Raw genomic sequence first — 14,236 nt, 5'->3', positions numbered from 1 at the left:
GAGTGCTCGTCATGGGGCCTGATAGGGGGAAAAAAAACAAAAAAAAACATTGTTTTTCCTCTTACTGCTAGTTATGTCTTTGGTCGCAATTATGTTAACTCGGCACATGGTCCCATAGTACATGGTACTAACTCAATTTATTTTCATTTGCGTAAACTGCAAAAACCAAGTAGTACACTTTAAAATCCTGTCTTGTAAAAACCACCAATATTTTTCTCCATTTCCAACCAGTCTTTTCCTGTAAAGCAGGTGTTGCAATCCAGAACATTCCAGTTTTTAACCTACAAATGACATCAGGCCTATTGAAAACAATCCCTCACTTCTACAAAAACATCAGTCCTTTTTTTTTGTTATCCCACCAACGTATAATTCTACTCAACATCTCGTTTTGCGCCTAAAGTGAGAACGCCGCATGTCAGGTAGCGTGCATAGTTAATAACAAGGCTAGTTGAAGTCCACATGAGGAGTAGCATGCAATCATCAGACAAACGGATGCCAACACGTGATTCTAAAATGCACATCTCATCACCTGTGCTCAGCTTCTTCGCTATTACCAGGGTAATTATGAAGAGATTTACACACAGACCGCCACATATCATTAGGGGGCACCCAAGAGAGGGAAGTTTACGTACGCATATGGGCCCTGGGGCTCCAAAAACCTTTTAAGTGAGGCTAATAAAACACGGATACCACCTCCTCAGAAGCTCCCGGCCAATGGGATGCCATTAAGCCAACTTTTATTTGTCCCTGGAAAGTGCTTGAACATCCCCGTGCGGCCGTTTGGCGCTCACTTCTCAATATGCGCAGGTAGGAAGCGGCTGAGGGGTGGGGGATTCAAATTCGACTTGGGTATCCGTCGCCGTGCAACATGGCCTTCTGCGACTTCTCTTCGACGAGGTAAATAATTCACGTCAGGGTCCGTGTCAAGGCGTTTTGGTCCTTTGAATTTATCGTGGGGTTACGTGAGGAAGCCCTCTGAAGAGGGATTTTAAAGTTCTTTTGCAATTAAGGGGCCGTGGTGATGAGGATGTCGCTTGGAAATCAACTCAGATTTGAAGGAAAGTGGATGGATTATAGGACATCATTAGTTATGGTTTATGTGTGATTTAAGGTTATTGCAGGTTGCTTAGAAGGGTTTAATAGAAAGGAGAGAAACCTTAGAAGACCTTGGAATGTTTATTTTAATGTTTTTTTGTGTACTTTGTGCATTTAAAGGGGGTATATTGAACAATTTAAGCGATCTATAGTAACAAGATTTTATTAGAGTGGGTTATTTGAACGACAATGTTCCTAATATCAATTGAAAACTGAATTTTCATCTGAAAATTAGTTATTTCAAGACTTATTCCATGTGAACACTTCATTATTATCACATTGCCATTGCCACATATGGCGGACTTTTTTATTCATTTGTTCAGCAAAACTAACACCAACACCGCAGGATTAATTTCTCCCTGGTGAAATATGAAGTTGTTACATTCCTTTTATCGAGATTCCAATATCACACGATGTTTGGGTGTCAAATTCTAAGTGATAATGTGAGGAAAATGCTTGTTAAATGCTTAAATGCTTACAAAAAAATGTTTGGCATCACCTCTCATTATCAATTACTATGTATAACTAACTTTTTTTGAGGGTGGGGGGGTTCAAAATGACGATTTGCGTCAGTACTTTCACAAATTTGAGTAAAGTTAGACGTCCAATTCATTTTACGTGGGATGGTTGACGTCCATGATTAGACATCCAATTCATCACCAAATGCATTGAAAGTATTTTCCACATTTTTTAAAAGATGACTACTATAATATTTTTCATTCTTTTTGTGCAGAAAACCGCCATTTTCAGCCACAATAAGGACATACTCTCCTATCTTCACCGTCCTTGTGTCCTTTCTATTTGCTTCAGTACTTGGACGTAAGTCAACATGTTATTTTCAATATTAGATATGAGGTTATATTAGATATATTGCATTAAACATGAAAATATGTAATGAAGCAACCAGTAAATGTACCTGATTATTGTTCAGTCCTGCACAGTTCCCTGGTTAACCTTTTTATCATTGTAAAGGGCCCAAAATAGCAGCCATGTTTTACGAGTCTGTGTCGTGATCAAGGATTACATCAGATTAAAAAATCCCCCTTTTGGACAATCGCAATTTTCCCAGTATTCCGTACTTGTTTATGGATGCCATGAATGTATTATGAAAGCACTAAGCTGCGGATGAAGTTTTTTTTTAAATGCATGAGGTTTATTGTGTTTCATCTCATGCCTGTTGCACAAATGACTTGTTTTGCTCATTTAAAGCGACGGTAAGCACAATGTAACTTTAATAATTTGAGTGTGTGTGGTTAGATAAGTGTTTAGTAGAAAAAAATGATTATAAATTCCGTCTCACTAGTTTGGTCTCATGTCTCAGCGATTATGTGGGCTCGGTGAAGGGCTTCCAGATGTGATGCGTGGCTGACTCAGGTTGTAGATTGTGCCGACTACAAATGGCTGGCACCAAGGGGACTATGGGAAAGTAGAAAAAAAACTGTCATAATATGCAGACGTACATGATATTCAGCAAATAGTAACCCTGTGAAAAATCAGTATTCAAAACGAAAATAAACTGTAATAAAAATGTATGCGTTTTACCTACTAAAACCGAATTTTCTTTCCTATTAGAAGTGGATTTCAACCGACTAGATGGAGACACAGTCTGCCCACCCATGAGAAGTGGACAAGATGACCTACCAGGTGGTCAAATATCCCATATATCAGTTCATTTGACTTATTTATGACATATTTACATATTATTATTTTTAGCTCCACCCTGTAGTAACTGTGAAACAAGGTTAAAGTGAGTTGAGGTGTTTTTTTTCTTGATTTCTTTGTGCCATCTTGTGGTACTCATCGGTTAATTTAAGGCACGCTTAGTCTGCTCAGGAGAAAGACAATAAAGTGAATGATTTTAAAAAGGAAAGCTTATCAAATTCCTACGGACGCAAGTAATATGATTATAAATAAGGCGACAAAGGGTTCTGCTTGAGCTTGGAAATGTGATTAAAATTATTCAAACACAAGCACATTGTCCCGAGGCTGTGTTTGAAATTGGCCACTCTAAGCAAACAAACTCACAACTGCGCTGTTTTTCTCATTAAATTCATTCCATTGGAGCAAAATTCATCCAAAACCAAGACAGGATTAATAAGACATCCATTTTTTTCTTAACAATGCAGGTTTCGATTTGATTACCCAATTCCAACTGGACGTCATCCCGTTAAAAGGTGTACGGAAGGTGGACGGTTCAACACCCCTCCAGGTGGCGTACCGTCTCGACCGAGAGGCTAACTTCCAAATTCCAACTATGTGAGTACTAGAGTTTTTTTAGTGGAGAATTTTCAAAGAACAGACGTTTGATTCTCACGTTGCAGGTGTTGCATTATTATAGGTTGGTAGTGAAAACGTGTCTGAACATATCTGGCAGTTGGCGGACTATAAATGTATATTTTTAAAGCATTTTAGTGGACAAATTTTAAAAAAGAAGCTCACAATTCCCATCAAAGGCTTTGGTTAACTTACCAAAAATATTTTGTGTAATATTTTCCAATGAAAATACCCTAAATGTTGTTAAATTAAAAAAAAACAAATTTTACAGCATTTTAGTCAAATTCTGTAATGAATATGTATCCTAATGCCAAATTTATTTAAATGGATATTTTAAAAGCATTTTAGTGGACAATTCTTTTTTAAAAAGCTCATAATTCCCATTAAAGGCTTTGATTTTCTCACCAAAAATATTTTGTGTGTAATATTTTCCAATAAAAATGCCTCTAATGTTGTTAAATTAAAAAAATACAAATTTAAGCATTTAAGTCCAATTCTGTAATGAAAAAGTATTGCAATACCAAATTTATTTCACAACTAAACAAAAAAATAAAAGACATCAAGTCAAGTAAAGGGAAATATTTTTTTCTTAAATAGTTTTACTAATTAATGACCAGTCTTCACTCCAAGTACTTGTAAATGTTCACAACAAAACTTTACTAGTGTAACGCCTATTTGCTAATGATTTATCTTCTGCTGTGTGTGCTCCTTAAAGGCTATGAAACAAAAAGTAAGATAAATAACAAGTGCTGACAACATCACTAGCTTCCTGTAAAAAATTCACGAGTTCGTAATTAAAGGCTGGACTCCACTGCGTGTCCGGATTAGCATTTTCTTCTTTATTCTCTTTACCGGAGGGTTTGGATCCCAGGCTTCAAATTTACTATGGGCACCAATTAAGATCTGGCGTTGAAACAAGATGAAAAATGTGCGAAAGATAAGAACAAGCTGACAGCTATAACCTTCATTTTTCATTCTTCTAATGCTTTATCAGGGTACTAGTGACATTTCCTAAATTAACAAAAGTGTAGTGTCATAAATGTGTTGGTTTTGGGTGATCATCCCTGTATATTAACTTTATTTTTGTTATTTTAAGATGCAATTTCAAGTGAATGAAAGAGTTTGTTGAGGTAATGGCACTTTACATAATGAAAGCCGCCAGCTTTTTAGTTTTGGAACCCATGGATGTTGATCCTCCCTCCCGCGGGTAGCCTTGATCACAAGCCGTTATGTAACAAATCATCGTCACGCTGAATGCTAATACGTGTTTACCGTTAAACAGTCCAGCAACCTCTGCTTTCAAGTCGCCGAAGCAATGGCGTTGTCGTATATTTGACAATTTCTGACCTTGGGCTTATACTAGAAAGACTTTCATTTGCTTTATTGGGTAACAGGAAACCTTTCTTGTTTACAAGACGATAAAATAAAATAAAAAACAGGCCACAACGGCCTTCTATGAATTCAACACCTAGGGTGATCTGGCATATTAAAAAAAAAACAGAACAGAGGTTGGCCTAAAAATGAAAGATTGAATTACTCCACAGTGCAGGAATTATTCAAAATACAGGCTGATATTTCTTGATTTCCCAAATTAGGTATTTTAATGCCAGACGATGTTTAAGATTATATATCAACCGTGACTAGACTTGAATTGTTTTTATCAATTTGTGCAGCAGAATCAGATTTTTCCTTTGAACAAGTAAAAATGCGTATGTATGCATGTATAATAGCGGTAGGGAACCTATGTATATGGCTCCCCGCGAATCTGGGTGGTAAAACATGGGAACCGCTGGCACTGTGGCGCCGGAACTATCTCTAGCGCCTTTTTAAATCATAATTTTTCTTTATTAAATCATATTTTTTCTTCGTTAAACTCTTCTGCATGCATCTTCTCATTGATACTCATTGATAAGCAACAGTGAAATAATGTTCTCAAAAGAATTCAGACTTATTTTGACTTTCAAAGTAGTGAAATGAATAATAAATGCTCACATTTTCATGTATTTTTACTTTTAAATTCTCAGTATGCCTCTCAAGCAATAATCTTTGAATATATTAATTGTTCATGGCTCTCTTCGTCAAAAAGGTTCCCGAGTAAAAGTAAAGGTGTACTTGAATATCATTAACCAAGACTCACATAGTCCATAGCCGTTCAAATCGGAAACTAAAACTACATTTAGATAACGTTCTGCCTCTGCATAGTTGTAACCAACGACCCAAAAGACTTCACCAAACAACTTCAAACCGTAATACTATTTCTCAATCATCCTCCAGGCTCAACTTTCCTCGTGGTTTCCCCGACGAATACTCCTTCATGGTGACCTTCCGTATGATCAAAAACACAATCAGCAAAGTGTGGAACATCTGGCAAATCGTAGACGAGGACGGCCGCAAACAAGCAGGCCTGAGATTAAACGGCGACCAGCAATCTCTTGAATATTTCCTAACCGGCTCGGATGGCAACCTCCAAACCGTCACCTTCCCCGGCCTATCCGTGCTCTTCAACACCAAATGGCACAAGGTAATGATCGGTGTGGAGCGTGAACAGGTCACACTCTACGTGGACTGCCAACCCGTGGACCAAAAACCCATCAAGGACAAAGGGCCCATTAACACAGAGGGAGACACTCTCATAGGCAGGCTGGAAACTGATCCTGGGGCATCTGTGGTGGTAAGTCATAGCCGTATAACAGTGGGACGTGTTGTGGATATAAAACTGACAGCCAGTGAAGCAAAACGAATGTATTTTTATCATTATTAATATTATTTTTTTCAGTTTGAGCTCCAGTGGATGCTGATTCACTGCGACCCAAAGAGATCCCAGCGAGAAAGCTGCAACGAGTTACCCGCCACCGAGGTACATGCGCCCTTAAATGTGTTCGGCATCTGTGCTGATGCGGTTTGTGGTTTTTTCGGTCCAAGCCGGAGGCCTAATTGCATGCTGGGAGGAAGCAAGATGCTGAGATGGAATTGTACAAGTGCAACCAACACGTTGATGCGAACAAGAGCCGTTACAGGGGCTAATAAATGAAGCCTGGATGCACCGCGTTGAGATATTTTAATTAGTAAACTAGGGAAAACCTCAGTCAGCTTAACTTTGGTTACACTTTAATTTAATTCTAGACCAAAAATGGTTTGAGCCACAATATTTTTTGGGGGGAAAAGCATTACTGAAATTAGCCATATGCAACGCATTTAAACTCAATTGGTGTGTTTTTCTTCTTCTTATCTTTATTTTAAAAACAAAATGAAAAGCGTGCATGATGGGAAAACTATTTTTTTCAATAGCATGATTCTTACTCAAGGATTTTGGTCTCTCACTAAACAAATTTGCAACTCGGATAAGTATTTGACTTATTCGCTACCATTGATAGGAATAAACGTCCAATGTGTTTCAATGGTTTGAAATGCATTGGCCTTCAATGGTAGTGTCCTTCATGTGACTATATTTTGTTAATGTATGCAAAGTTTTGTATCCAAAATATATCTGCATTTGCCTGATTTGCTGCAGGCTAACATGTTGACTGATGGCTGAGAAGTGGTGTATAAAAGGGAGATGTTTGTATTGAAATGAAAGCATGATAACTCACTGCAATGAATTCTTAGCAGATGCACTTCTGCTGGCTCTTGTGGTGACGACCGGTTGGGGTGTGACTATACTTTCACTAACTCTGCCTTATTTTTTTCTCATTTTTTTTCTTCTGGCTCCTTCAGATGTTTGCCAATGCTGAGGTATTTATTTCTCCACTTTTGTTTTTGCTCATACTCTATTTCAAACTTGGCTTTGTTGCCAATGGCATTGACGATGGTGGCTCGGCGATTGAAAAAAAGCACTTTAACATTTGCATACTATACTAGCAATACTTATTTCAAATGTGATGAGCTACACTAAAGCACAGAGTATTCAAAATCCACCAAATTTGGATATTTATTCAATAAAGCTGTTATCCTGACGGCCCGTCCATTTCCTTATCACAGCCTGATCGAACAATCCCAGGACCCCCTGGAGCCAATGGCCCTGAGGGTCCTCGTGGTCCCGCGGGGGAAGGTGGCAGAGATGGACGAGATGTAAGAATTTCCATCTAAAAATCCTGCCAATTCTAATTCTTTCCAATATACAAAGTCCATTTCATCTTTTGGATGTTCTCCACAGGGACTTCCAGGGAGTCCCGGCAGCCCAGGTCCGACTGTAAGTAAGAAATAAATAATTGCACTAAAAATAGAAGCAATTTCCATTCCATCCAACGGCATTACATATCTGTCATGCCTTTAAATCAAGGTAAAGTGACTAGCATTCCACAAGCGTAAGCCTTGATCCTTTGACGCTGTCCAAATAGGTCAACCTTGGATGGTTAAGCAGAGCACTTGAGCATCCCATCCAAGCACAGAAGTGAAGCGATAGCAGTCCTTAACAAAAGATGGAATACTTGTTGTTCTATTTCTACGAGACACATGAGAATGGATGTCCCCTTCATTTAGTAAAACTACCGCATTGATTCAAGGGATGCAAACGATGCCAGCCTTTTTGGGGAATTAAGAAGGATCATTTATCATTATTACTATAGACATGTCTTACATCACTCTCTAAAACTCTAATTAATAACCATTATTTTATATATATATATATATATATATATATATATATATATATATATATATATATATATATATATATATATATATATATATATATATATATATATATATATATATATATATATATATATATATATATATATATATATATATATATATATATATATATATATAAATAAATGTGTAATTTAAGTGCACATTTCCCTATATGAGCTAATGACTCCTCCATCTAAGTGGTAAATCTAACAAATACAACATCATTTAAAAGGAATTGTATCTTCTTCTGTGAGCCATAATCAAAGATATTTTCATATTTACGTATGGACACGTAGAAAAAACTGTTAGCAGGCCATAGATTGAACACCCCTTGGTTTAATCCTATCCAGCCTTAAAGCAACATAAAAAAAACACAATTTATTTTCAGCGCCATTACCTTTGCTCAGTCGACCCAACTATTAGGCAAGGAAGATAAAGCGCTCTTATTTGTGTTTGTCTGTGTATGTCTTTGTGTGTTTTCTAGGGTAGCAAAGGCGAGCAGGGGGAAATTGGACTTCCTGGGCAACGAGGTCTACCGGGTCTTTCAGGACCATCTGTAAGGGGAAAAAAACCTATACTAAACTCTGAACTTTTTAAATATCTGCTACATCACCATTGTGATCTGTGTTTGTTTTCTATAGGGTTCACCCGGCTCAATGGGTCCCCGAGGGCCAATGGGGGAGCGAGTAAGGAACCATTTAAATCTCTATTGTTTTTCAGCAGTAAAAGGGAGGATAAAATAAGCCTGTAATTATGTTCTATCTATCTGTTAGGGTCTTCCTGGGTTTCCTGGGACTCCAGGACTCCCTGTGAGTGAACGCCGTTCTTTTAACAAAGTTCTCGGTCATGAAATAACGAAATTTGTTCTGTACTGTTTTCTTGACAGGGCCCTACAAGTGAAGGACCCCCTGTATGTAGTCGCAACTATATTCTAGAATTCTGATGTGGTGTTATATACTGTGAAAATGCTTATTAAAGTGATTGCATATCTAATTTGGACAGGGACCGCCAGGAAAACCAGGAATTTCGGGGGATGAAGGAAATATCGGGCCTGAGGTTAGAGTACTAGTGTGTGAGGAAATGACAGTTTAGCCAAGTCTTTGTGTTATTTCCTCTTGTTAACTATTCAGACATTATTGGGTCGTGTAAAAAGATTTAAAAACACTTTTGTAGGGTGCACCAGGACCGAAAGGGGACGGTGGAAATCCAGGACCTCCTGGGATTCCAGGACCTCCAGGTCCAATGGTAAGAAAGGCTATATCTCTATGTATTGGCTGCCATTGACAGTGATGGTCTATTTGGGATTAAGTCATTAAGGTTGTGCATTAGAATGGGTACACATGTTTATTGGTTTTTGTTTGTTTTTGCCTCTCTGGGAATTTCTGTTATGGGTGTTTTTATCCATCTAAACATCTAAAGCCCCTCTGGATGTTTTAGATGTGACTATGCTATGTTTTAGGGGCCTCCTGGTGCCAGTGTTGAGGGAAGTGGGGAATCTGTGAGTCTCTTTCACTCTGTCACACTAACTAACGCATGACTGACAATTTGTCAAAGAATGAAGAGTGTTTGGGTTCTTTTTTCAGTCTTTATGTTTGGAATATTTTTCTAGTGTCCTGCAGCCTGCCCTGCTGGGCCTCAGGGATTGGCTGGGCTACCAGGCATGAAGGTGAGCAACAAGAGTGAAAATACTACGGGAAAGAAACATATTTTTCGGAATACGGCCCAAAGACAGCATATTGAAGTGGAACAAAATAAGCTGTTTATCACTTATTATTGCATTGTGACATTCAGGGACACAAAGGTATCTCTGGTGAAAATGGGAAAGACGGTATCCCTGGAGAAAAGGTATTTGACTCCATGAAATGGTCTTTTAAAAACACCATAGAGCAGCATGTGACTTTTTTTATATCGTTTCCACAGGGAGATGCAGGACCACAAGGTCCTCAAGGTACTCCAGGTCACATGGGAGACGATGTAAGCCTGTCCATTGACAAAAATAGCGGTTGACATTGTTTAAATGTCTTTTACTTTGTCTGCTAAAGGGTCAAAGAGGACCCATTGGATTACCTGGTACCACTGGAGAAAAAGGAGATAAAGTAAGTTCAATTTAAGTCTGATTGCTTATTATTTTGAAATTATTCTAATTAATTCAGGGGTTTTTGTAGGGTCCTCCAGGTTTTAATGGCATGCCTGGACCCACTGGCCCACCTGGAGCTCCTGTAAGCCAACTTCTTAAGCAATTCTAAAGAACTCTGAAAGGGTTAATCACTAAGTTTCTAACCTCAGGGTGTGGAGGGACTGCGTGGACGTCAAGGTTTGGAGGGACCAAAGGGTGATGAGGTGAGTATACTAATTCAACATGTTAAATGATATCATATTTCACATTTGGAACATGTCATTCGTATATGTTTATTAGGGAGCAATAGGATCTCAAGGAGAGCAGGGGGTTCAAGGAGAAAAAGGAGATGTTGTAAGTTTAATTGATTGTCTTTCAAAAATATATATATATTTTTTTAACAAAGTGTTTGGTTCTTTGTTTGACCTTTTTGGTCGGGAATTATAGGGAACGCCAGGCAAAGATGGTATGGATGGAATTCCTGGAGTGGATGGTGCTAAGGTGACTTTTGAGCTTCAAATGATGAAGAATATTCTGAATATTATTTTTGCATTTTGACATAAATATTGTACTCACTAAACAGGGAGAGTCTGGGCCTTCTGGAACTGTCGGTGTGAGGGGAGTTGTGGGTATTCCTGTAAGTAATATTGTGTGTATGTTTTGTAACTTGACATCTTGATAGTATACATTTTTTAAAATGTTTTATTTATTTAGGGTCTTCCGGGCAAGAAGGGAGTCATTGGAGCTCGCGGTGAAAAGGTATACTTTTATTTTGGTTTATTGTTGACTATATAATGTTTCAAATTTTTTATCTTAGACTATTATTTTAATTTTAGGGTGATACTGGTGATGAGGGACTTGCAGGGCCCATTGGACTTCCTGGGAAAACTGTGAGGCGACTTGAATATAACATGTATTGACTGATTTCTGTTCAACATTAGAATTTACATGTGTTTGTGTGTGTGTAGGGCGAGGCTGGAAAACCTGGAGAAGATGGAAAACCAGGAGATAAAGGGTCAACTGTGTGTTGATATATAATTACTGACTTTTCACATGTCAATGATTTAATGGGATTTGTTTTCAGGGTGAAACTGGAAAACAAGGGCCAATTGGGCCTGCTGGGCCACCAGGCATTGAGGTGACCTTTTTTAAGATTTTTGGGTCTTTACCAGAGTGGTGTTCAGATGATAAATGAGCATATGAATTGGAAATCATACTGTACTGATCCTCAACAGGGCGAAAAAGGAGAAAAGGGCAACACTGGAGAAAAGGGGTTAAAAGGTCACACTGGATACAAAGGAGATCAGGTTAGACAACATTCTACATCTTGAAAATAAACGAAATTGTTATGATCACGTCACGTAGCGCAACGCGACCGGGGGAAGGTTTACCCAGATGCGGAGACGCCGATGGAAAAGGGAGGCCGTTCCATTGTATTTGATCCTTGATTAAATTAACTGGCAAAAACATAACATATACAACTTGGGCTTGAAACAACTTACTATGACTGAACTGAAACATGATATCCCACGATGCGGTGTGGCGTCAAGTGACATAAGCATGACAACGTGGAACAAACCAGTCGATCTGGCAACCCATAATCCTTAAATAGCAAAGGAAAAGATAATCACATCATTGCAACAGCTGATGACAATAATGACATCACACCAGGAGGGGCAACCGAGCCACTCCTTACAGGAATATGTGTCAAATAGACTAATCATTATGCTATCTTCAGGGACCAATGGGCCCAGAAGGTCCAAAAGGAAGTTTGGTAAGCCTACCATCTAAAAATAACATCCTCCTCAATGCATAGAACATATTGTTTTATTATTATTTGTTTACTAGGGCAATACAGGTCTTTCTGGAGATCCTGGAGTCAAAGGAGACCAGGTATGTTTTCGTATTTTAATTCTAAAACTCCACAAAACACTAAAACTACTACATCTATTTTTGTGTCTTTCAGGGCCCACCTGGTATCCCTGGAATTGTAGGAGAGGTATATCTATCAATCATATTAATGACAATAAGCCATTTGGAAAACTAAATAAATGCAATTATAGCTCATATTTAAATTGGACCCACATTGGTTGATAATGTCAGAATGGCTTCGATGTAGTATATATGTTCCTCTTCAGCAAGGAGTAAAGGGAACGAGAGGTGCAACCGGAGCTGATGGAAGACCAGGTCAACCAGGTCATGAGGGTTTGGCTGGTCCAATGGGAGCCCGAGGTTTGGAGGGAGAACCAGGATTACCTGGAGCACCAGGTCCAAGAGGTCTACCTGTAAGTTTTGCATCTACTGACAACTCAACTCAAATAAAAACAATGTCATTTTGTACTTGCAGGGCCCAAAAGTGAATGACGACAAGCTCCGGGAAATGTGTTCAGCTGTTGTTGAAGGTAAAATGGGTGCATTTTAATTTGAAATAGAGGCACAAATTCACCTGCGTTTTTTTCTTTCCAATGCAGAACAATTAGGAGAATTCATGAAAGATTTCCTGAAGAGACCCGCCGCTCTAGGAGCCCCCGGAATCCCAGGACTCGTCGGACCACCGGGTCCCGCCGGATTAGATGGAGCACCAGGACAACCAGGAGCTCAAGGACCGATGGGGGTCAAAGGCCATCCGGGTTTCTTTGGAATGCCTGGATCACCTGGAAAGAAAGGTCATTTTACCACAAATTGTTCTATAATTTGAACTCAGAACATCAGTTTTGGGACTTTTAGCAAGCTCCCTATTAAATATCTTTCCTCTCTGCAGGCGATCCTGGAGCTAAGGGCGATAAAGGCATTAAGGGTGAGGATGGTGTTGGAATTAAAGGCAGTGCAGGATTGCCAGGAGCACCAGGTAAAATAAGATTTAAGATGCAAAACAATGTAATATTACCTCAACATTATATCAACAATTGCATAACTTTAGGTGCCCCGGGTTCGCCTGGCATTGGCAAAGATGGCAAAGATGGAGAACGCGGTGAACAAGGAAGCCCTGGTATCCCTGGCACAGCAGGTCTAAAGGGTCCTCCTGGTCCACCGGGTCTTTGCGATCCATCAACCTGTACAAACCGAAATCCACCAGCTCTCTTTATGTACAGTGGGAAAAATTCATCCGGTTACAAAAAAAAGTGAGATACCACAGCTCATTTGGCACACTCAGACCTTCAACTTTCAGGTGACGCCATTTCTCACCTGGTTCACCAGTCCAGTTATGCTCTTCTTCTGAAACAATGGACGTTAGCTACACATGGAAATAAAACATGGGACAGCTGTAGAAATTGTATAGACATTTGGACTTGTGTGTGACTACAAAAGAAGATCGCCAAATTGGTGTGTTCCTTCTAAAAAGATGCTTCCTGACCTTAGTCTTTTGAGCAAAACACATATGGACAAACAGTAAAATAGACTTCTCCTCAACTATATTTCTATTATTATTCTTTTTCAGATCTCGGTGTGTTTCAAACTGTGCCTTCACAATTAAAAAAAAAAAAGTCTCGGATTATGGTTCAGATTAATTTATTCCAATCTTTATAGTACAGTACATTACATAATTCTTTGAAGTACTTACAATATGACACTATTTTAAAACACTATAGCACCATGTTCCCCAGATAATAAAATTATAATACATTGTGGTATGGAATAAAAGGACTTCCAATTGGCAGAGAACAAAAGAGGAATATTTTATCATGTGATCATCCAATTAAGCGGATAAAAATAAGGGTTCATTTTATTTTGGAACTATCATTACGATGTACTTTAAAAGTTGTAATATAAAATATTGCATTGTTTATTTTTGAGAGAGCAAAAAAAGAACAATTTTTTTACTGTTCCTTCTTCCAAATGAAGTCAAATAGAATACATTTATACAAGACAATCTTATAAATTTTAGATGACCAGCACATTGGACAATATAACAAAATACGAAGGGACGAATAAATTAGCTCACTTGGCCTGTTCATGAACGCTTTGAATAAAATTCAACCAAGAGTCATAAAGTGGAACAAAAGAATGTGGGCCTAAAAGAAAAAAATATATTTGTCTAAAATAAACCTGCTTTGAAAAGTTTATCATTCACTTTTAGGTTGTTTTTTTTAGTCAAAATATAAAACTGTCTCAATCTCT

General features: G+C 38.4%; 1 protein-coding gene across 1 annotated transcript; it reads left to right on the top strand.

Moving 5' to 3' along the window:
• Positions 1-868: 868 nt before the first annotated feature.
• On the top strand, positions 869-13,674 carry col9a1c (collagen, type IX, alpha 1c). The gene is made up of 38 exons (XM_077744034.1): positions 869-897; positions 1,829-1,914; positions 2,668-2,739; positions 3,222-3,351; positions 5,644-6,040; positions 6,146-6,226; positions 7,084-7,101; positions 7,348-7,437; positions 7,523-7,558; positions 8,486-8,557; positions 8,643-8,687; positions 8,775-8,810; positions 8,888-8,911; positions 9,004-9,057; positions 9,175-9,246; positions 9,461-9,499; positions 9,611-9,667; positions 9,793-9,846; positions 9,922-9,975; positions 10,044-10,097; positions 10,167-10,220; positions 10,288-10,341; positions 10,418-10,471; positions 10,565-10,618; positions 10,701-10,754; positions 10,832-10,876; positions 10,954-11,007; positions 11,086-11,139; positions 11,202-11,255; positions 11,353-11,424; positions 11,856-11,891; positions 11,966-12,010; positions 12,084-12,116; positions 12,256-12,402; positions 12,465-12,519; positions 12,589-12,783; positions 12,879-12,965; positions 13,038-13,674. Exons 1-38 carry the CDS (start codon positions 869-871, stop codon positions 13,241-13,243), a joined length of 2,853 nt encoding a protein of 950 aa, XP_077600160.1. The 3' UTR covers positions 13,244-13,674.
• The last annotated feature ends 562 nt before the right edge of the window (positions 13,675-14,236 follow it).

The sequence above is a fragment of the Stigmatopora nigra genome, chromosome 21, assembly GCF_051989575.1.
Source record: "Stigmatopora nigra isolate UIUO_SnigA chromosome 21, RoL_Snig_1.1, whole genome shotgun sequence".
Classification (NCBI taxonomy): Eukaryota; Metazoa; Chordata; class Actinopteri; order Syngnathiformes; family Syngnathidae; genus Stigmatopora; species Stigmatopora nigra.
The sequence above is the reverse complement of the archived record's forward strand: the minus strand, read 5'-3'. Positions and strand labels throughout refer to the sequence as shown.